Genomic DNA, 22,521 nt, shown 5'->3' with positions numbered 1-22,521 from the left:
ATTTCCCCTGCCGGTATTCCCGGAACCTCCTACTAATAAGGCCTCAAAGGTCACCCCTACGCCATGGAGATGGGAGAGAGAAACTATTAAGCATCAAGCGTTCGTTTTACAAGTTTTTATATTACAAATAAAGCGTAGGCAAAAATTTGGTTACGTTAGAAAAATGCTAGGGAGGGCTAAAGCCACGGTGTGTTCTTAGTATCCCGAAGATTGTATCCCCAATACGTGCGGAGGGTGGCCACCGAAACGGTTTTTGTGTTAGGTTAAGAATCCCACATAACGCGAGCTACCCCACCAGGAAGCTGGGCATTTCATAATGATACTTATGCACGTGTATGAAGTGCAGAACACTGATTACAATAAGTACATAGTTTATGTTCATCAGCAAATTTGTACCTTATTTATTACCACCAGCTCTTGAACTAGATTTAAGAGAACGTCTTAAGGTTTCCTCACAAAAACTGCATTTCTTTGCAAGACGACCGAAACGAATACAATCTATATAATATAGCTATAGAATAATCTAAATCGTTTAGTGGCCGTTTCGCTTCGACGATGATTTTGTTTTGCCATTATTTTTATTAATATTTGATGCTTGAGTTTTTTTAGATTCTATATTGCTTGTATCTATTGACCTTTATCGTCGGCCAAGCATGTTTTCAATCTTCGCTATCCGACTTCCGTTTCCTTTTAGGTCACCTTTTACCCCTATTTAAAAATGGGGGGGGGGGGATATAAGTTTGACCGCTGCATATCTGTGTACTGGGCCGAGTTTGGACCCCAAACGCACCTCTAAGTTTCGGAAGTATGTGCGTTTTAAGCATTTTATTTAATTGCCGTCATGGTGAAGGAACACATCGCGAGGAAACCTACATTCCTAAGAGTTCTACAAAATGTTTGAGAACAGGCATGTAGAGTCCACCATACCGTATTTTCGAGGAGTCCCGTGTCCTGTTTCAAACGGATGAACCGATTTTAACGAATCTTTTGCACTACTTATAACTTCTTGGAAGATTTCTCCATTTCGGACGCTACGATGGTTGTACGTCTTTAAACTGCAATATAAAAATTGTTTTTTTTTTACTTTGGTGCCTTGAATGTAGGAGGTCTCCTAAGTTTACCTAACCGGGAGTCGAATCTGTTTTTGTTTGTAAGGTTGTTTCGTTTCGCTAGAAACTCTTCTTCAAGTGAAATGTTCACTGCGCCATCGACTACACTTTGATACTTTCGTTTTACTTAGGATTTTTTTTTCACAATTGTATCTGTTACATAAATAAATAATATCACGACTTTGCTTTCATAAAATAACAAACTTTTCTATTTATTTCTATTATTTACGAGTACATTTACTCTGCAGCACGGTTTTATTCTCGCTCTTTAAAATCAGTCACAGTATTTGGACACGTTTTATAGATAGACTGTTAATGTTTTATGAAGGGTAGTTGTTTTTCTTAAAACTCTTTCAAGAACAATATTTTTAACCATATTTAACCGATTTCCAAAAAAATTATTTTAGAGTTTCAGCTCAGATCTCTGTCATTTATAAACCGTTTTCAAAAGTATTTTCTGTTTGAGATGGTATACTTGTGGTCAGTGGCGTGCACTGGGTTTCTTAACAGGGTATGCATACTGCAGAAAAGTAGCATAAAATGAAAAAAATCTTCCTCTTATTCGGACTTTATTTCAATTTTAGGGTATGCAGTGCTTTTGTGCATGTATGAAGTGCACGCCACTGCTTGTGGTCAGTGGCGTGCCTTGGGTTTTGAGTTTGAGCAAGCCCATTTACCTAAAGGACATATTTAACTCGTCATGATCTCTAAGTCACCATTCTTGTTGTGCTAAATGACAAACAATATCAACAAATCTTTGAAAAATACTAGGTACGATTAAGGTCAGCACGCGAATTACTCGTATGATAAAGAAGTTTCTATGCAATGTTTGCCAAAAAAAAAGGTAACCATAGAAATCCCAAGTGTTTCTTTGAGCTCTCTTTAATTCTTATGATGCCTGGTAATTTAAGTCGTAACCAGCCGCGTTTCAACCATTATTTTCAATAGAAAAAAAATATGTAACACCAACAAACAATTTTTAAATTAAAAAAATTTACCTGTTGTTCGCCAATTATTTTCTGATTTCGCCACAGAAACAATTTGCACACAATTTAAGCTCATATTTAACAATATTTACTATAATTTGTAAGAAAACAAACCAATAAAATGCACTATTCAACTGAAAAAAAACAATAATAAACTCCTAACTAGTTACTAATCAATAATATTGAATCTGTCAAGTGTCAACTAGTTGTAACGCAAATAATAACACGCGTGAAGTTGTTTCAATTCGCTCGCTGGTCATCTTCACTAACTTCAACTCGCAATCTGGCATTTGATCTCCATACTAAATTATTCAATAATCTAGATTGTCTCTGCTAAATACATTGAAATTTCTATGAGAGACAGCAGTAAAATAAAAGCCCCATATAAGCAAATGAGTGTGAGCGAGACAAAGTCGGACCTCCGATCGCGTACGAAGACACGAGAAGAGCGCGATAGTGATAGTTCGGCGCGGCGCCGCGCCGTTCGGCTGGTTGCTACCACAGAGTCTACCTGCCAGAGTATCTTAGTGCTTGCAGTAAAGTAGACAAAGAGTATAAACATTATTGAGCAAAAGTTAAAACATTGTATTTATATCCTCATTGCTATCAAGTTTTAATTAATTTTGTTAATTTCATTTCGGAATAGTCGAGAAAAATTTAAAAGAGATATTTATTGTAACGCAAGCCCGGCTTTTCGGCTTGTATGGTAGTACCGCCACTGCTTGTGGTCCCAATTTCATCAGGCTAAGATCTGTTGATGGGATCCTGGAGAAATTATGGAAACTCTTTAAATACTATAGGGACACCTGTAGCGATTTGACTATTTCTTAAAGTAACTTGAGCATTTGCTATCGAGAAGCACTATTTGGTCAAGTGAAACTGATGATGGAGACCGCGGATGGCGATCGGAACTACACAATAATAAGTAAAACACTGCTTGCGCTTCGATAACGGTATAAAATGCTCGTCACAATAAAGATGCTGATGATGAAGTGCCAAGAGAACTCCTCAAGCATTAACGCTTTAGCTTTGGCAAAAGCAATATTTTGTAGAAGGTTATGAACAGTCGATATGACTTTTATTACTTAGATATGATTGTTAGCCCATCCACTAAAAACATACAAAGAATTTATAGACAAAAAAGAACGGACTTTATTATACAACTAAGAGCAATAAATAAATATTGGATAGAAGTAGGTGTTACTTTGCGGAAATCCATAATATATTATGAAAATTAAGCTTAATTTGCTGTACTCCGTGAACAGCAGCAGAATCTGTATGGTGTTATTTATAATTACTTCAATCCGTATACTCCACACCAAACAATCCTCGGTAATGTAGGGTACATTGCCGAGGATCTGTTTGGTTGTTAAGAATGAATGTTGAAGAAGAAGAACAATTATTCATTGTAAAGACAACATCTCCTGAGGATGCTCCGGTTTCGGAGCGAAACGTGCGTAGAGGGTACTTTGCCGAGGATCTGTTTGGATCTGTTAGGAGTATACGGATTTCAGTAATTATAAATTACATCATACAGATTCTGCTGCTGTTCGCGGAGTATAGAAAATTAAGCTTAATTTTCATAATACAAGAAATAATTATTTATTGACTGTAGGATATGCCAAAGTTGCAGGACTAGAGGATTTGAACTCGCATTGCTTGGGATATTTGCTGAACATACAAAAAGTGTAAAATTAAAGCTCAACAGGAAACTTCGGAATGGGTTAAAAATTAATGCACTGGTTTGTCTCGCTCGCATCTTTGTCTCTAGATTCGTTTATATACCAATGTTATAAAAGCAACAGAATTTCTGTTTGTGATAACCTATGTTCCATTGAATTCCCTTTTTTTTAATATTATACACGTTCGAATATAAACGTACGAGTATGTCTATGAATTGTTTATGCACTTATATACATATGTATGTTTATATATATATATTAACCCGTTTTTCGGTTGTGCAATAAAGTGAATTGATAAAATAAATAAAATTGAATAAAATAGGCTAGTTCCATTCCAATTTTTAATACAAGTGGCTTTTCTGGAAAATTTATGTGCATTAATGCAAACTGTGTTTACGATTCATCATGCGTTCCGATACATGCAAATGTCGTGGGAATAATCTAATGACAGCTAAGTGTAAGCGCCGGTATTATGTTTTATTGTTTTACTAGCGGCTGCCTGTGTCTTCCTCCGCGTACTATTTCTGATAGTAAAACTTTCCCATACGAACTTTTATCTTTTTTTAATGGATTATTTTCAAAAAACACATTTCAAGAACTTTTTGAAAACCGATCTTACTGCAGTTTGTCATATTTAAATTAATCCCTTATTCCCATTATATCCTCTTAGGGGTGGATTTCTGGATGAAAAAAGTTGTTTAAGCCGTTGAATTTAAAAATTTCTAGAACTATATTATAGAATATATCTTAATATATATAAATCTCTTGTCACGATGTTTGTCCGCGATGGACTCCTAAACTACTTAACCGATTTTAAATTAAATTGGCACACCGTGAGCAGTCTGTTCCAACTTAAGAGATAGGATAGTTTAGATTTTTAATTATAGTCGCAATTTTATTTTATTGCAAATTATTTTTCTATAATTAATTGACAGTCACATGTTATATACATATAATACTACTATACTAATTTAAGGCTTAGCGATACTGAATGCTTTAAAAACAAAATCAAACGCAGACGAAGTCGCGGGCTACTAGTATATTACAGAACTATAAAATCGTGTGTTTATTATAAGCTAATAAGTGGAAGTTAAAGGCGGTCATAAAATAAATAAATAAATATACTACGACAATACACACATCACCATCTAGTCTCAAAGTAGGCGTAGCTTGTGTTATGGGTACTAAGATAACTGATGAATAATTTTTATGAATAATTTACATAAATACTCATAATATATAGGATAAACCACCCACTGAAGAACATTCGTGTTCATCACACAAATATTGTCCAGTTGTGGGAATCGAACCCACTGCCTTGGACTCAAAAAGCAGGGTCTCTGACCACTACGCCAATCGGCCGTCCAATCGGTCATAGCTTAGCTTAGTGGTAAACATTTCAGCCCGTATTTACGGCACCTACCTCTAACTTTTCGGAGCTATGTACGGAATTAAATATCGCTTGTTATAACGGTGAAAGAAATTGTGAGGAAACCGGCATGTCTGAGAGTTTTCCGTAATGTTGGCAAGGTCGTGTGCAGTCTACCAATCAGCGCTTGACAAGCGTGGTGGACCTAAACCCTTCTCATTATGAGAGGGGACCCGTGCTCTATATGTGGGCGATAATGGGTGTATAAGAATTTGAAATAGACAGTTATTATAACTCACAGGCATAGAGGCTTCCATTTTTGAATAGAGTAATAGAGATTTTTTTTTCTTTAATGCAAATAAGCTAAGCTCCGCTCTACTTAAATGTTTCTGTGTCGGAATCATATGAGAACTGTTTCTAATTTGTTTTTTTTTATCTTTACAGGTAACAAACGTTTCATCAACGCGGCGTCTGCAACGAGCGAGGTTGGCTAACTCAGTTATTTGCTAAACTCTACGACCGATTAACGCTTCAAACGTTTTTTGCTTACATAGTCTGAATATCCCAACGGTGAAATGAGAACATGAATTCCAATCAAATTTTAGATGACATACATGTTGCCAGCGTGTGCTTATTTTTATTTATAATAATCATCATCATCGCTTCCACCGCATGTCTGGAAACATGCAGTTGAAGTGTTGATAATGCGATCTCAGCGACTCGTTTGATGTCGTCTGTCCACCTCGTCGGGGGTCTACCAACGCTGCGTTTACCGGTGCGAGGTCGCCATTCCAGCAAATTCGGACCCCAACCCCACTTATGTTTATTCATGCTAGAAAATATGTCTGATATAAAAAAAACACATATTCGCTACGCGATTCTGGAGCCCTATCCTGGTCAGCGTTCTACAGGAATTTAGCGGATAGCAGTGATTTTCGGGACTTTAAAAATAAATCGATTCGAAGTAACCTTTTAGAATTATGTATGGTGCTTGTACATGGTGCTTCATGTCATACTCACAATGTCCAAATACTCTGAAAACTCTACAGTCATTTGCTTAATAGGTTTAGACCGATTAGTCCGGAACAATTTCTTTTTTTCTTATTCTCTTTTATAATGTTGCTATATGTAGATCACGACTTTTAATTATTCACACTATGTTGCAAATGATGGCGTGGAAAATTAGTTTTTGCCCAATTGCGAATCGCTACTCAGTGAGATGGTCTCGTCTAGAGTCCTGAACGATGTCTACAGTCTATATGCATTATAATAATTGAAGTTGAATATTCTACCCACGGAGGGTGGAGAATATTTCATTGTTCAAGATATTTAAGTTATGGACATGAATTTTTTTTATTTTGACTTGCTTGCTCAATCTGATGCTTAGCTTGCGGCTTAGCTTGTTTTCTAGAGACATGCATGGGCTTCGCGCAAAACTTTCTCAATCTCTCGAGACACCAGCAATATTACGAAGACAACTTTTCTGGCATCCGCTAGTAATCGTAACTTAATAATATAAATGCGAAAGTGTGTTTGTTTGTGGTTAGTCCTTCCTACATGCCCTGACTAAGCTATCAATTACCGTGGTTTTTGGCATACAATTATTTAAAAGGACGGAAAGTATCACAGAAATGACTGGATGATTGAACACTCTTTCATTGTACAAAACATAGAAAGCAAAAAAAAATTTAAATACATATATATACATATTTATATGAAGCGGAGATAGCCCAGTAGGACTTTGACTCCACTTTCGGGTGGCCGAGTTCAAATCCCAGCACGCACCTCTAACTTTTCTAAGTTATGTGCGTTTTTTAAGCAATTAAAATATCACTTACTTCAATTGTAAAAGAAAACATGTTGAGGAAACCTGCATGCCTGAGAGTTCTCCATAACACTTTCAAAGGTGTGTTAAGTCCACCATTACGCACTTTGCCAGCGTGGTGGACATCGGCCTTAACCCCTTCTCATTGTGGGAGGAGACCCGATCCCTGTTCTGGGCCGGTAATGGGTTGGTATGATGATGGTAATGACAGATTTATACAAACATGTACATATGCTACTTTTTACCCCACGAAATTTTCACGGGACTTGTTACAGACGGCAATAAACGCAGACGAAACGAGGGCAACAGCTAGTTATATAATAATTAGAATTTAAAATTTGAAATCCGAAAATATTTTCATTACAGAAGACGCCGTAGCTAATTGAAAGGCTGACTTTCAGATCGTTCGCGTTGTTTCTTAATAATTGGCAAGACTAAATTCGAGAGACCATTTAAAAGCAAACATTGCGGCCATCGCGTTCGAGGCCGCAACATTGTTTCAATGCTAAGTTCTTTTTTTGCATCGTGAGGAAATAATACGATTATCTGCTAAGAGGACTAGGGCATTGATAAAGAAGTGTTGGGAACAATAATCGAGGTTTTAAATCTGCCTTGATACATATATTTTTTTTACATTCCTTTAGAAACTGGGGCATTACCTACTTGAAACAGGCTATTTATTTTTACCAATATCGATTAAAAAACCGCCTACAAATAGTATCACTAGTATCTGATTCTATATTCAAAAAAAACGTATATTTCAGTTCTCTTATAATGTTATGAGTTGCATCTCAATTTATGTGGTTAAAATGTAAGTTTTTTTTTTCATAAAGTTTTAGTATTATCTACTTTAAGATCCCAAACGAAGTGATTCGCCAAGGAACGAAAGTAACTAACATAGCCCTTAGGGCTAGCTCAGTAAAGTAAAGGTACAGAAGTCATTTGTGGGATTGAGTATACGCTTTTATAATATGATTCCTAAGGTGATTTTCGACCTACCAATGCATATGTTTAAGGAATCTGTTAAAACACATTGATTACAGCGAGGTTACTATAAAATTGATGAATTTCTAAATGACAAGGTTACTTGGAAGCATTCGGCTACGCTTTCAGCTCTCACAAGATAGAAAAATGAATGTTTAAATGTTGTGAAAAATGAATGTAAAAAAGAGCAACTGCTGAGTTTCTTGCCGGCTTCTTCTCGGTAATGTGCCTTCCGAAACGGCGGTAGAGTCACTACAAACGGGCAGACTTTACGTTTCAAAAGTGCTTATATTGGGCCTACTTGAAATAAATGAATTTAGAATTTAGAATTTTGAAAGTGGTAGCGAGATGGTCACGTTTGTCGGAGGGACGATAGACGATGGAGTCGGAAGGACCTCGAGTGGAGACCGCGTGTCAGAAAACGGAGTGTCGGGCGTCCACCTACTAGGTGGAGCGAAAAGTGAAAGGCATCGACTGGATAAGAAGGGCCGAAAATAAAGAAAAGAAAAGAAAAGAAAAGTAAACTTTATTTGGATATACACACACTAGAATTAAAATACAACTTAATAGTCTACACAACAATTATAGGAACGGTGTGATCCCAAAATGGTCTTCACTCAGCATGTTTGCAGTGCCTGTTAAGACACAGCGCTGATCTTCCGTGAAGCCAGACGTGATGTTTGGACGGTAGGCACTGTCAGAGCGACGCTTAAAATCTATGGGTAAAATAATACAATATAAAAGTATTATATAATTTAAAAAAAAGTGTAATAATAAATAAAAAATAATATAAAAGATTTGTATACATATATAATATTTTATTACGATCGAACCGATAAAAAAAAAAAAAAAAATAAACACACTCAATTAGGAAGAGTTGGGCTGCTTGAAAGAGGTCTATGTTAAGCTGGATGCACTTCGGCCGATGATGATGATGATAATCTTTTTTATCTTATTCCGCTACATGTTAGCCCTTGACTGCAATCGCAGCTGGTGATAAGTGATGATCAATGGCGTGCATAGAGGGTATGCACAGGGTATGCAGATGGTTTTAAATGAAGAAAATCTCCAGTGCGAGTTATAAATACTTGATGGTAGGCTTTTTATAACTCATACAATGCGTACCTTAAGTTTTTTATAACTCATACTCGAGATTTTCTTCATATTATATCATCTGCATACCCCGTGCATACCCTCTATGCACGCCGCTGGTGATGATGATGTCTTTGATGGTAGCGGGCTAACCTGTTAGGGAGTATGGTAAACATACCCCTAATCGCTTAGCGGCACGTCTTTGTCGTTAGGGTGTTAACTAGCAACGGTCAAATACTCACACCAAACCAGATCAGAGAAAACTCTTAAATTATAAATTCGCAAAATATCGCCGCCGGGTTCAATTCATAGCGCTCACCGTTGCGCCGAGGGTTTATAACCTTAAACCAGTATTTTTAAGAAAATCATATACTTCAATATATAAACATTTCTAAAATAAGAAAAGTGTATTTAAAGAAGGTTGTAATTTCAAGTTTTCATTATTTTGAATGCACATTTTGAGGCCAAGACACAGTAAATTGACTAAGTACAAGCAGACAAAGTCACGCTGTCGAGCCTTATTATCACACGTAACATCACTGAATAAAATAGCACTGTAAGAGTCACTTTAAATAGAGTATATCTAAGAATTTAATAAAATAATTTTAATCGGAGAGCATTTTTATTTTCACACAGATCAGGTCAAATCGAGCCGGTTAGCTGCTTCAGCGTAAGTACTCTTCAATGAGTACTCTCTCTCTCTCTCTCTCTCTCTCTTAATGTAAATAAATAAATATGCTACGGCAATGCACGCATCGCATCTAGCCCCTAAAGTAAGCATAGCTTATGTTATGCACTAAGATGGCTGATGAATAACATACATAAATACTTATAATATTCATATAAACACCCAGACATTGAAAAACCTTCATGTTTATCACAGAAAGGTTTTCCAGTCGTGGGAATCAGCAAAAGCAGGGTCGCTGCCCGCTGCGCCAATCGGCCGTCAATATTACACACCGATCGTATTGAAAGCATCCTTTTGCATTCTCGGGCATCCTCTTATAAACGACAAATAAATGTCAAAAAATAAACGTTATTATTTCAAGTACCTTAGACTCCATGTCAATTTCAAATACGATCAAAATGTTCTCTTCTCTATGAGCCGGTCTTTCTGAACGGTTATGGTAACGGTTACATAAGCCAATGAAGCCGGCGACTAGAGCCATTGGTCTCACCACAACAACTATACGACATCAGTGCGACTCACAACACGGTTATTGTGACCGCACGTTACGGAACTACTATATAATAAAGTACTAGGTAGTAAACTGAGCAGATTGTTCTCCCCACTAGACTAACACAATATCATGTGCGCATTTTTCAATTCCATTCAATTCAATTCAATTCAATTCTTTTATTTGCCTAAAACATTGTAGGTATACATGTTAAGTTATAATATATGACTGACATGCTAATCAGTAATACTCAGTTATACAATCAGTTATACTCGTATTGAACGCTCAAAGCTTTCAGTTTTGAGCGTTCTATACGAGTATAACTTAGGATACGATTTTTTATTTTGTCATCATTAAAAAAGTGGATTTTTACAAAGTGGGTAGATAATTAATCTTTTGATAGATATAACTTCATATGTTCCAGATAATTCATTAAAGTTATTGAAAAGGCTTAAATTTAACTTTACCTGTAAGTACTTATTAATTTCTGATTTTCATTTCTATCCGTCAGATTAAGTTGCAATTTTGCACACTTAGCAAGGACCGTAACCGACAACAATTTAAACATTTTTAACAACAGTTTGACCTATCTTCTTCAGGATTATCGATGAAAATTAATACCTTTTAATGAATGACATTAAATAATTCGATTAAGAGATCGTCTATTAATCACGTGAGGCTCAAGAGAACAATTTACCTAATTAATTTTATTAATATTATATTATAAATGCGAAAGTGTGTTTGTTTGTTTGTCCTTCCTTTACGCCCTAACTAAGTATCCAATCAATTTGATTTTTGGCATAGAGAGGACTGCGAGTAACATAAGCAGTTATCCCAAGAAATTAAGAGATTTCGACGGGTATAGCGGTACGGTACGGTAACAGCTATTATTCACATAATCACAGATACAAAAGTAAACATCGGTCACTATTTAATCTAATAGCAAGGGACGTCTTAATAATCTAAGCTATTGACAGCACGTGCGCACGCGACTGTCTCACCAAAGCACCGTTACGTGTCCGCTATGGCGTGGTGCCTGCGACATGACTTGCCAGTTTAACTGCCTCTATTACAACACAAGAGAATAATAATTTGAAAACCCGTGACGAAATTAAACGCGGCCACTCCTGCTTCTTTAATCTTAAGACATATATATCTAGATTGAATCAATTATAATTTCCCAGAGCGATGCGTAGAGAAAAACGGTGTGAGCGCATGGGTTTTAGTTTTTGACATCTGGTTATCTGTCTTATTTTATATTCATTCAACTATAGTTTACATTGATGACGACTTGTAGTAGTATTTATTGATATTTATGTATTTATAATATCAGGTATTATTTTTTTTTTCAATATTCAATCCGTATTCGTATGTATTTTTATTTAATTAAACACAAGCTGCAGTCCGAAACCTCAAGTTTTCCGTATCCTAAGGTTGCCTGGCAGAGATTTCTACTAAGCGAAAAGGCGCGTTTTGAATACTGCTTCTGTCTGTGTTTTTTTATTCTTCTTTTTTTTAACTTCTAGTGTGCAAATAAAGAATATAAATAAATAAAGTAAATAAATTCAGTTGTTGAATGTTTTACTAGATGGCGCTTGTTTCTAATTGTATCACGCTAACGGTTTGTTATATCTAAAGTATAAGGCCAATGTGTTGATTCGAATAAATGCTCATACGTTCAGGGTTCGAATGCTCCCTTATCATATTCCACGGCTTACGACTACGTGTACACTACCAGTCCCAAAACCTAGACGGCAGTCCATAGCCATACAGGCTTAAAAAATAATCTCAGAGTTTTATTCCTATCCAGAAACTATGTCTATTATTGGACACGATGAATTGACAATACTCTTGTACACGGAGACAAGCCCCATATTCTATTTACGTATATGTAATTAAGAAGAAGTAAATGGAATAGGATAGCATTATCCACGGTCCTGGAACGCTAAATTTAAATTTAAAATTATATCGTTGGCTTCGACCAACGCTCCGTTAAAAAGCCAGTTTTCTTCTTTTTTTTATTTCACTACAAATTAGCTCTTCATTGCAATCTCACCTGGTGGTAAGTGATGATGCAGTCTAATATGGTAGTGAACTAACCTGTTAGGGAGTATGTCGGAAAAATCGGTTTCTACGCGACATCGCACCGGAACACTAAATCGCTAAGCGGCACCTCTTTGTCGGTAGGGTGGTAATTAGCCACGGCCGAAGCCTCCCACCAGACCAGACCAGAGAAATTCAGAAATTACAAATTCCCAAATTTCCCTTGACGGGAATCGAACACTGGAACTCCTCCTTAAATTCACAGCCGGAAGGTCGAATCTGAGCTATATTTATTATATTAAAACAAACTATCGGTAACAAAATCAGTCGCCCAGACATCTCTTTGAATGCAACGGATAGTAACAATTTGAGCTTATTGGTTATTGTTAAAGTCTAAACCCACGTAACAATGACACCACACCATGGCGGTTATCCGTGCAGTACCATAGAGTGCAGTAATAACTATTTACCGAACCATGTCACGAGCCATATTTACGTAACCTGCCTTAAAGGGACGGTTTCGTGACGGATTTGAATGTCGTCAGCGGGCGACGACGTCAATATAAATATTACAAATGGCCTCCTTAACATATTTAAAAGAGGAAACCGATGTATTGCGATATACCCGATGAGTGGAATGCCCTTCCGTCGCCTTTGACTTAAAACTCATGTGCTGTTAACTGATGATAAGTAAAGATCTCCAACGTGTTAAAGTTCAAGCTGTTAGGGTCATGACCTTGGAACAATGAATAATAAATAGTTCTTAGGGTGTGACAGTTGTGTTAGACCTATACACTTCGCTAAGTCTAAGACAACCTAAGAACCATGTCTACGGCTAGCACAGGCGGAAGACAAAAATTATATCCCCCGATTAAATCCCCTGACAAGGAATACAAATAACGTGTCAACCTTCTAGATCACGGGAACATGGGAATAGGAGAAGTTTATCCCCGTTTACTACACATGTATTATTTGGATATTATTTCCACTTATGCGCCAGTGCTTTGAAAGATGATAAAGCTGTGGGAGAAGATACATTTTTATCTTTCCCGGGGATATAATTGTCTCCTGCCCATGGTAGCCGTGCTGGAAGAGGGGGCCAACAACATGCCACCAATCTAGTAGTAGCTGGGTGGCAAATCGTCGTCGTTTAGGATGGCAACTATCCACAGCCGAAGCCTCCACCGGACAAATGACATCATGAAATAATGACAAACTATATAAGCAAAAAGTGGATATAAACAAGACGACTTACAAGAAACGGTCTTTAATTAGCTTCATCTGCATATCGTCTGCGAAAGGTACAGAAGTCATTTGTGGGATTGAGTATACGCTTTTATAATATGATTCCTAAGGTATTTGATAGAAGCACGCGTTACTTTGCGGAAATCCATAATATATTATGAAAATTAAGCTTAATTTGCTATACTCCGCGAACATCAGGAGAATCTGATTGGTGTAATTTATAATTTCTTCAATCCGTAACTTATGACTTATGAATTACTTAACAATTGTTCATTGTAAAGTCAACATCTCCTGAGGATGCTCCGGTTTCAGAGAAAAACGAGCGTAGAGGGTACATTGCCGAGGATCTGTTTGGTGTAGATTATACGGATTGAAGAAATAATAAATAACAGCATACAGATTCTCCTGCTGTTCGCGGAGTATAGCAAAATAAGCTTAATTTTCAAAATGATTCCTAAGGTAATTTTAGGACCTACCAATACATAAATATATAGGCATCAGTATCTACGCTAGTGCATTAGGAAATTCCTGTAAACTAGTCGTAAGTTGGAAATAAATAAATAAATAAATAAATAAGTTCAAAGAATATGTTAAAACACACTTATTACAGCGAGGTTACTAAATAATTGATGAATTTCTTAATGACAAGGTTGCTTGGAAGCATCCGGCTCCGCTTTCAACTCTGACAAGCAGAAAAATTAATGCTAAAATGTAAATAGTTGATGTTGGAAAAGAGTAAATGCTGAGTTTGTTGCCGGCTTCTTCTCGGTAGAATCTGCCTTCCGAACCGGTGGTAGAGTCACTACAAACGGACATAGGCCTGCTTGAAATCAATTTTGAATTTTGAAAACGTTATTTCGTTTCTGATGTCTTTGTTTGTTAATCTATTTGGTAAATCTGTTGTAGAAATAGATCAATTTAGTTTTTCAACGTTGTCGGCGAGAAACAAAAGTTAGATCTACCTATAGCTCGGAATCTAGAGACGTGACGTTTCTATTTAAATAATACTTATCTCAACATATCATTCATCATCATCATCATCATATGAACCCATTACCGGCCCACTGCAGGGCACGGGTCTTATCCCACAATGAGAAGGGGTTAGGGCCGTAGTTCACCACGCTGGCCCATTGCGGATTGATGGACACAACATATCATTACGATCTTGTAAATAAGCAAAAGCCATTCCTATGTTTTATCTCAAGAGATCTTACATTGTTGTATTGCCTGTTCTAAATAATAAAATATTTTAGATCAGTTCTTACTAAATGGAGTTATGGAGTATCATCGCCAAAAACACGCAAGAAACGATTAACCTCCTGTTTTTAGAAGTCGATTGGTTAATGGTGACCGGTTCATATTATGTATGCAACAGGTGGTTAGAAAATCATCATGGAAATAATAAATACCTATAACTTACCCATGCTTACATAACTGTCGCTTCATTGGAATACAACCTTTGTATTTACGTGACATACGGTTGAAAAGCCAATAAACTTTAATGCTCCACATGGGTAATAGATGGTCTGAATGGTAAAGCGAAAGCCGCGGTATATAGAACATGACGATATGAGGCATAACGCGGAAATTATGCGCTTTTCCATAATTATGGCCATTATAATTATTGTAATCTGATTGTTTACTTTACTTGTTACACATGCCAGCCCATTACATACGTTCATATGCAGTTTCCCTGACTTTTCTCCAGCGAGATTTTCCAAGTACGCGGCAGATATCATAGTTCACAAGTGCTTGCGCAAACACAGTTGCATTCTCTATTCGCTCAGTCTCATAGTCCGATGGGACGGCAGTTCTGACACGACCAAAAAGAGATCGGGCGAAATAACTGCCAATTTTGAAACTCCGCGCTGGTGTAAGAATTTCTTGATACTCCAACATGGTTCTTAGTTTGGGTATACCAGTTTAGAGCGGGGGAGTCTAATATAACCTCCGTCCTGCCCAAGGGTCTGAGGTAGCCACAAAGCTTTTACACCATGCCAAAAAAAAGAAAAAGTACTTCGTGATCTGCAGTCGATCATGACTATTCATATATATTGATGGCTATTCATAGCATATTAAAGTAGATGGTTAAAAAGTGTCATCTATGTAAAAAAGGCCTTCTTGAATAAAGATTTTTGGACTAAGATAGTTTATTTTATTAACATTTAGGTTACCTTAAGGGCGCCATTTATGTTCTTGGTCTCGAATACTGTCGTCACCTCTAATAATTCGCAGCCTAGAAAATATAATCATAGAATATTCGGTCAAGTCACCGTAAACTGAAGTTAATATCAGTATTTACTCGGATCCTATCATAGATATATGAACTTCAAATTGTTATGAGACTTTATTCTCAGTTGTTTTTAAAAAAGAAGCGGTGATAGCCTAGTGGGTAGGATTTCGACTTCACTTCAGGGGCGAGTTCGAATCTCTGCAAGCACCTCCAACTTTATGTTCGTTTTAAGTAATTATAATATCACTTGCTTCAACGGTGAAGGAAAACATCGTGAAAACAGAAAACCTGCATGCCTAAGAGTTCTACATGATATTCTCTAAGATGTGTGCAGTCCAATCCGCACTGGGCCAGCGTGGTGGACTACGGCCTTGACCCTTTCTCATTGTGGGAGGAGACCCATGCCCTGTAGTAGGCTGGTAATGGATTAATATGATGGTCTGTTAAAAAAAAAAAAGTTAAATAAAACAAAAAAATTATACAACCTTGCTTTTAATAATAATAAATTAAATTTAAATCTAGTGGCACTTCAGCCCAGCATCTTCTGGCAAAGGACTGTTAGCGAACGGCGAAATCACTGCCCAAAACCATCTCACACCGAAGACTCCAACAAAATTTCTCTTCACCATCTCCCAGTTCGCCCCGAAGTCTTTTCTAGACTCATGAGCTGTCAAACCTCGCACTACATTCATCACGTGGAAGCAAAATAACCCACCGGACCAAAAAGCAAGACCCGTGTTCAAGAACAAAAACAACATGTACAGATCTGCAATACCCAAGGGCTCTGGAATCAAGTATCGTAAAAACGGATTTACAACTCTAAAAGCTGATAAAACCATACTCTGCTCTTCAAATTTCGTTACCACATAATAATAGTTGTAATACAGGGAATATATCATGGAAACGAATATGTATCCGAGGTATAAAACGTAGTATCTTTGGTTTCGCAATCCAATGCAGCGTGAAAAGAAGAAGCAGTGGTGGTCTCTTCTCAGAATACAGGCATTGCACTTCTTACAATGCCAAGCTTTCGCCGGTCGCTGTAGCTTACATACCTGGCAGTAGCTATCAGAATCCAGCGATGCTTTTACTCTCGTATCCGTGAGAATGCTAAAAATCATGTTCCCTACAACGTTTACGAAACAAAACGTCGAGCAAAGTATATGGAAATTATGTTTTAGTGTGCCTATGTCGTAGGCTGCAACTACGATAGGACGAACGACGGTCATTTCGAATATAAAGAAGCATGGTGTTATTATAAGAACTAAGTTATAGCAAAGGATTCTTTCCCAGAATCTTGCGAACCTGCTTATGCTACGACGTAGAGCATTCGCCATTATTTTGGATATAATTTTCAGTTTTTCTGAATTTAATTTTTAAATTATATTTTTCGGAAGCGGTTTAACAATTTAACGCTTTCTTGACGTTGATGCTACTTGACATTGTTATTGAAGATCGACATTGAAGGTTGACAACAATAGTTTTTATTGGTGTTTATTTTTATAACGAGGTTTTGTATGACGACCTTGTATGCTTAAAAGCTTCGAATTGCCTGATTTTTATTCAAAATTATTATAATTTTCTGCGTGCTCTAGTTGCGTGAACTAATAATAAATAATGCATAATAATTTCACTGGTTAAGTAACGTTGACTAAGTTCAAGACAAGATCAAAAATATTAAAAAAAAAATTGCGAGCAAATCTGTTACTAAGACTACGGATCATCCTCGGGAGATGTTGACTTCACAATGAATAATAATTGTAAAGTCAACATCTTTTCATATTCATCGTATATCATGGAGTTTCACAACGTAACGCATCCTTCTATCGACAGTTCGTCGCCCAGCCGGTCGGTCCCGAATTAGAGGTTTCATAGATAATGATTTATATATTTATTTATTTTCACCAACAACTTACATATACTGTTTATCAAATAATCTTATTACAACATGTACTGAATGTTTGTCAATTACGGGAGTAGCACATGAGAGCAACACAAATATTCATTAGCTTGATTATCTTATAGATACAGATAGAGAAGTAAGCGGAAAAACAAACAAAAATGAAGAGTAAGAACTGACATGTAGGATGTATAACTATGGACGTCCGTTTTGCATATTCAATCCATCCGCAATCCGCTTATAAGCCGCTTAGCAAGTTGTTATTTGTTAAGTTGCCAAACAATAAAATTACAGATTACGGATAGATTGAATACTGTAAATGTGCGTTAAAGAATACAACAATCTTCTTTATTATTCTAAAAATTTGATTGAATTTGAGATGAATGGTTGTGAAAGGTGCAGCAGGTGTTGCATTTAGTTGCATAATCGTAATTGCCATATTATATTACGATGCACTTCCCGGATTTCCGCGCAGTAACAACATCTGATAGTAATAAATGTAATGCATCCTGTTATAATTTACAGTAATTAAACAGTAATTATCATTTATCACTTGTGAATGTAAGCTATCGTCAATTGTATTAAAAGTCTATACCTTTAGGCTTTATGGATTCCATTCAAGATAGCATTTCGATCCCGCCGATCTTTCTTTTTATTTCATCATCATATCACCCCATTACCGACCGACTACAGGGCACGGGTCTCTCCTATAATGAGAACGGGTTAAGGCCGAAGTCCATCACGCTGCAGTTCGGTATGGTGGACTCCACACGCCTTGGAAAACATTATGGACTGCTCTAAGGCATGCGGGTATCCTTACTTTTGAGGTTGAAGCAAGTGATATTTTAATTGCTTAAAACGCTTGAAAGTGGTCCAAATCTTACCCACTGAGGTATAGCAGCAATAAATTCAAAATTCAAAAAAATTCAAAATTCAAAATTCATTTATTTCAAGTAGGCCTAATATAAGCACTTTTGAAACGTCAAGTCTGTCTGTTTGTAGTGATTCTACCACCGGTTCGGAAGGCAGATTCTACCGAGAAGAAGCCGGCAAGAAATGTATATTTATTATTGAAGTAATACTTCTTTAGTGCGACTAGGGAGTAACTACGACTTTTTTTCTGACGGAAGTAACGTTTACGTGAGACGTATAATTTGGATTGGTCGTAAGTACATGGCATAGACTCCGCTTGGCGGAGTCCACTTTTACTCTTTCATCAATAAATAATTATAAAAGTTTTACTTCAATCGCGCGTAAAGGTAACACACACACACACTTTTTTCCACTACAGGTTGATAAGAGGCTGCAATCGCACATGTTAAGTGATGATGCAGTCTAAAATGGTAGCGGGCTAACCTGTTACGGCAATCAAATTAATTAACATAAACACCAACAAATAAAACCTGTTACTTATAACCACAGCCCGTACTAATACACCATAATTGCTCGTCAAAAAGTTGAAAATCGTCATGATTGCTTCAATTAAATATTCCTGAAATTGCTTAGTTGACAAGGATGAGCCGGGGCGCCGAAACTAGTATGGCGTATTTGCCAACATGTCCTTCTGATTATTTTGCCATATCTGCAGCCATCAAATAGCTATTTACCTTGTTTATCTCCGCCACGTAACTCGGCGGTATAGTCAATATAAAAGTGAGTGTCGGCACGAAGTTGGCATTTAGTCGGCTGTCGCCGTTCGCCAGTCGGTAGGTATACCTATATCACTTACCTATCGGATCGCTAATGTATCGGATTACCACAGTCATTCGATAAATGGGAACGCATTATTGAGTGCCAAGTGCGAGAAACATTTACTCATTCGATGTCGTGAAAGTTAACTTCAATATTACGGTATCGAAGTAGCGACTTCTAGTTTTAATACTAATACTAATACTTCTTTTAATACCGTACTGCCAATAAATGGTACTCTTTCGATGCTACATAAGTCCTAGTTAATTTTCACGCGATTTTTTAGTGAACTTATGTAGTAAATCTTACGACTAACATTTGGCACCCAGTGTTAATGGTTTCAAATCATATGAAGATGTCATTTTTTTTTCCACAATGCCTAAACTTTAAATTATAAACTAAAAAATAAAACATCATTAATCATCACAGCATCATTAATATCAACCCTTTACCGGTTCTCAATAGGATACTGTTGTCCACTACACAATGAGAAGGGTTTAGACCGTAGTCCATCACGTTGGGCGAGTGCAGATTGGTTGGAACATTATGGCAAACTCTCAGGTGTTCAGCTGTTCTCAAGATGTTTTTCTTCATCGTTTATGCAATTGATATATAAATGCATAAATAAAAAACGTACATAATTGAGAGGTGTGTGCCGGGCATCGAATCGGTTCCTCCAAAGGGAGGCTGTAGCCCTAACCACGAAGCTCTCACCGCTTACTCGAAAACAAGATGATTGGTTAAATTTGTATTATACCCCTAAGAAGTTATGTTAGTAACATATTAAAAGGTATATTATCAAAAAGCAGGTTCCAAAAAATTATCTCCTACCCTAGCATAAATAAATAACTAAAAATCCTACCATAAGCCTAATAACCTACCATACCATACAACAAACTCCTACCATAAATAAATAACTCAAAATCCTACCATAAACCTAATAACCTACCATACGATAAAACAAACTCCTACCATAAATAAATTTCTAAGAAAAAAATAACTCAGAATACTATTCTGAATTATAAATAACTCAGAATAGTACTCTGTGTTATCTATTTTATGGAAGGCTGGCTATAACCTCATATAACGGACCCTACCACGCAAACCTATTATTCAAAATTCAAAAATTCAAAATTCATTTATTTCAAGTAGGCCTAATACAAGCACTTTTGAAACGTCAAGTCTGTCCGTGTGTAGTGACTCTACCACCGGTTCGGAAGCCACACACCATAAATTATCAAATTCTACATTTTGGGGTTATAAATGCTAACCTTAGATACCTACACTTATATCTTAGGCAACTGTTTTTAATTGAAAAGTCTGCCTATTTGTTATGAATCTACACCGGTATGGAATGTTGATTTTACTGAGAATCCGACAATAATATAACTGTTTTAAAAGGTTAATGTTGTTTGATGCAGCTAAATCTTTGTCATAATAAATACCACCATTTTATTGTCTGCAAAAGAAGCAAATGCCGAGTTTCTTGGCTGTTTTTCCTATCAAATATTTAGCTTGTGTTCATCAAACTGGTGTAAGAGTCACAAGAAACAGATAGACTACACGTAGTCTATTCAAGATCCTAAATTTAATGAATTTGTAACAATTGTATCACAAACATCATTTCTCTCACGATCATGTTAAATCAGACTGTTTTATTTCAGACTAGTAAATACTACTAATAGGTAGAGTATATTTTACATTTACTTACGACTATGTTAAAATATTTTGTTTCAGACTAGGTGGTAAAGTCATGGACAGAGTGTTGTGATTTTGGCAAACAGCGCATAGATACTTCTTTATCCAACCAATTATCAATCGAAATATCCAATCTTTGCGTGGTGAACTTAATCGTAGTGTTTGTGAAGATAAGTTGACATTATTTGTCGGAACGGTGACTTAGAGATCATGACGAGTTAAATTTGTCCTTTAGGTAACTTAGCTTGCTCAAATTCGAGACCCTAGGAACGCCCATGGAACAGAAGTGCTTTTACAGTCTACTAAAAGCCTACTAAAAATAACAACATTTTGAATCTATTGAATGTCTGGTAAATTTTGGAGACTTTTTGTCTGGTTTTGGACCGAACAGATGACCCACCTGATGGTGGGTAAACATCGTCTATAAACGCAGCATCACTTCGCGTGGCGTGCAAGGAATAGTTCATACAAAGTGCCGCCTTGTGTGCATCTACCTGAACCGTTGGTGTTCAGCCTTAAGTAAACACAATGCTGCTTGACGGCAGAAATAAGCATGGCAGTAGTACTTTCTTTTGACGGCCGACTGGCGCAGTGGGCAGCGACCCTGCTTTCTGAGTCTAAGGCCGTGGGTACGATTCCCAAACCTGGAAAATGTTTGTGTGATGAACATGAATGTTATTCAGTGTCTGGGTGTTTATTTGTATATCATAAGTATTTATGTATATTATTCATAAAAAATATTCTTCAGTCATCTTAGTACCCATATCACAAGCTACGCTTACTTTGGGGCTTAATAGCGATGTGTGTTTTTCGTAGTATTTATTAATCCACGGACTATCTTTGTTATGAATAGTTCTACCTCTACTAAAATATATATCTACTTGGACTTATCTAAACAAAACAACTAAAAACTACTTAAAATGTAATCTTTAGAACATAATTGTGAGCGCAGTGAACTCAGTTATCGTCAACATAATATCAGCTATTTCCTTGTCATGGGATTTCACAATAAGATGGATTGTTTATTAATGTGAGCATAAGCTACAATGGGTAGTTTTAAACATTCTACATAGATTTTTTATTCATAGTTTTTTGTTTGCTAAGTTACGAAAAAAAAAAATTACGATCACGCTGTGCCGAGTTCGGTAAGAAATAAAACTAAAGATAGGATAAAAATAAAGAGAAAAAAAAAAAACAAAAAACTACGGCTACAAATAAAGAGAAAAAGATAAGAATACGATATGATAAGTAATATGTTTATGGTGTTTTCCTTAACATATGGTCCGTTAAGGAAAACACCATAAACATGTAAAATAAATTAATAACGACATAATTCTAAGTATTGAAACGATTAAATAAATTGTCTTAGACCAGCTGTATACCGCGGTACTTTGGGTCAAATACAATCGAATTGCGAACCTGTCCCTTTTCAAAGTTAGTTAAAATGTAGGGAACCTTTTTTGACTTGTATTGCTGACAGCTACGAGT

At 36.5% G+C, this 22,521-nt stretch overlaps 2 protein-coding genes across 2 annotated transcripts in view; one reads left to right on the top strand and one right to left on the bottom strand.

Moving 5' to 3' along the window:
• Positions 1-22,521, top strand: part of LOC120625575 — a 190,634-nt gene that overhangs the window by 67,747 nt on the left and 100,366 nt on the right. The window lies entirely within an intron of this gene.
• LOC120625576 (probable palmitoyltransferase ZDHHC24) lies at positions 16,223-17,013 on the bottom strand. The gene has a single exon (XM_039892631.1). It carries the CDS (start codon positions 16,973-16,975, stop codon positions 16,265-16,267), a length of 711 nt encoding a protein of 236 aa, XP_039748565.1. The 5' UTR covers positions 16,976-17,013; the 3' UTR covers positions 16,223-16,264.

This window comes from Pararge aegeria, chromosome 8 (assembly GCF_905163445.1).
Source record: "Pararge aegeria chromosome 8, ilParAegt1.1, whole genome shotgun sequence".
Classification (NCBI taxonomy): Eukaryota; Metazoa; Arthropoda; class Insecta; order Lepidoptera; family Nymphalidae; genus Pararge; species Pararge aegeria.
Note: the sequence above shows the minus strand (reverse complement) of the source record. Positions and strands in the feature narration are given on the sequence as shown.

Coding starts and splice junctions, on each gene's coding strand:
- LOC120625576 (XM_039892631.1), bottom strand. CDS start 16,975: ATGACCGTCGTTCGTCCTATCGTAGTTGCAGCCTACGACATAGGCACA.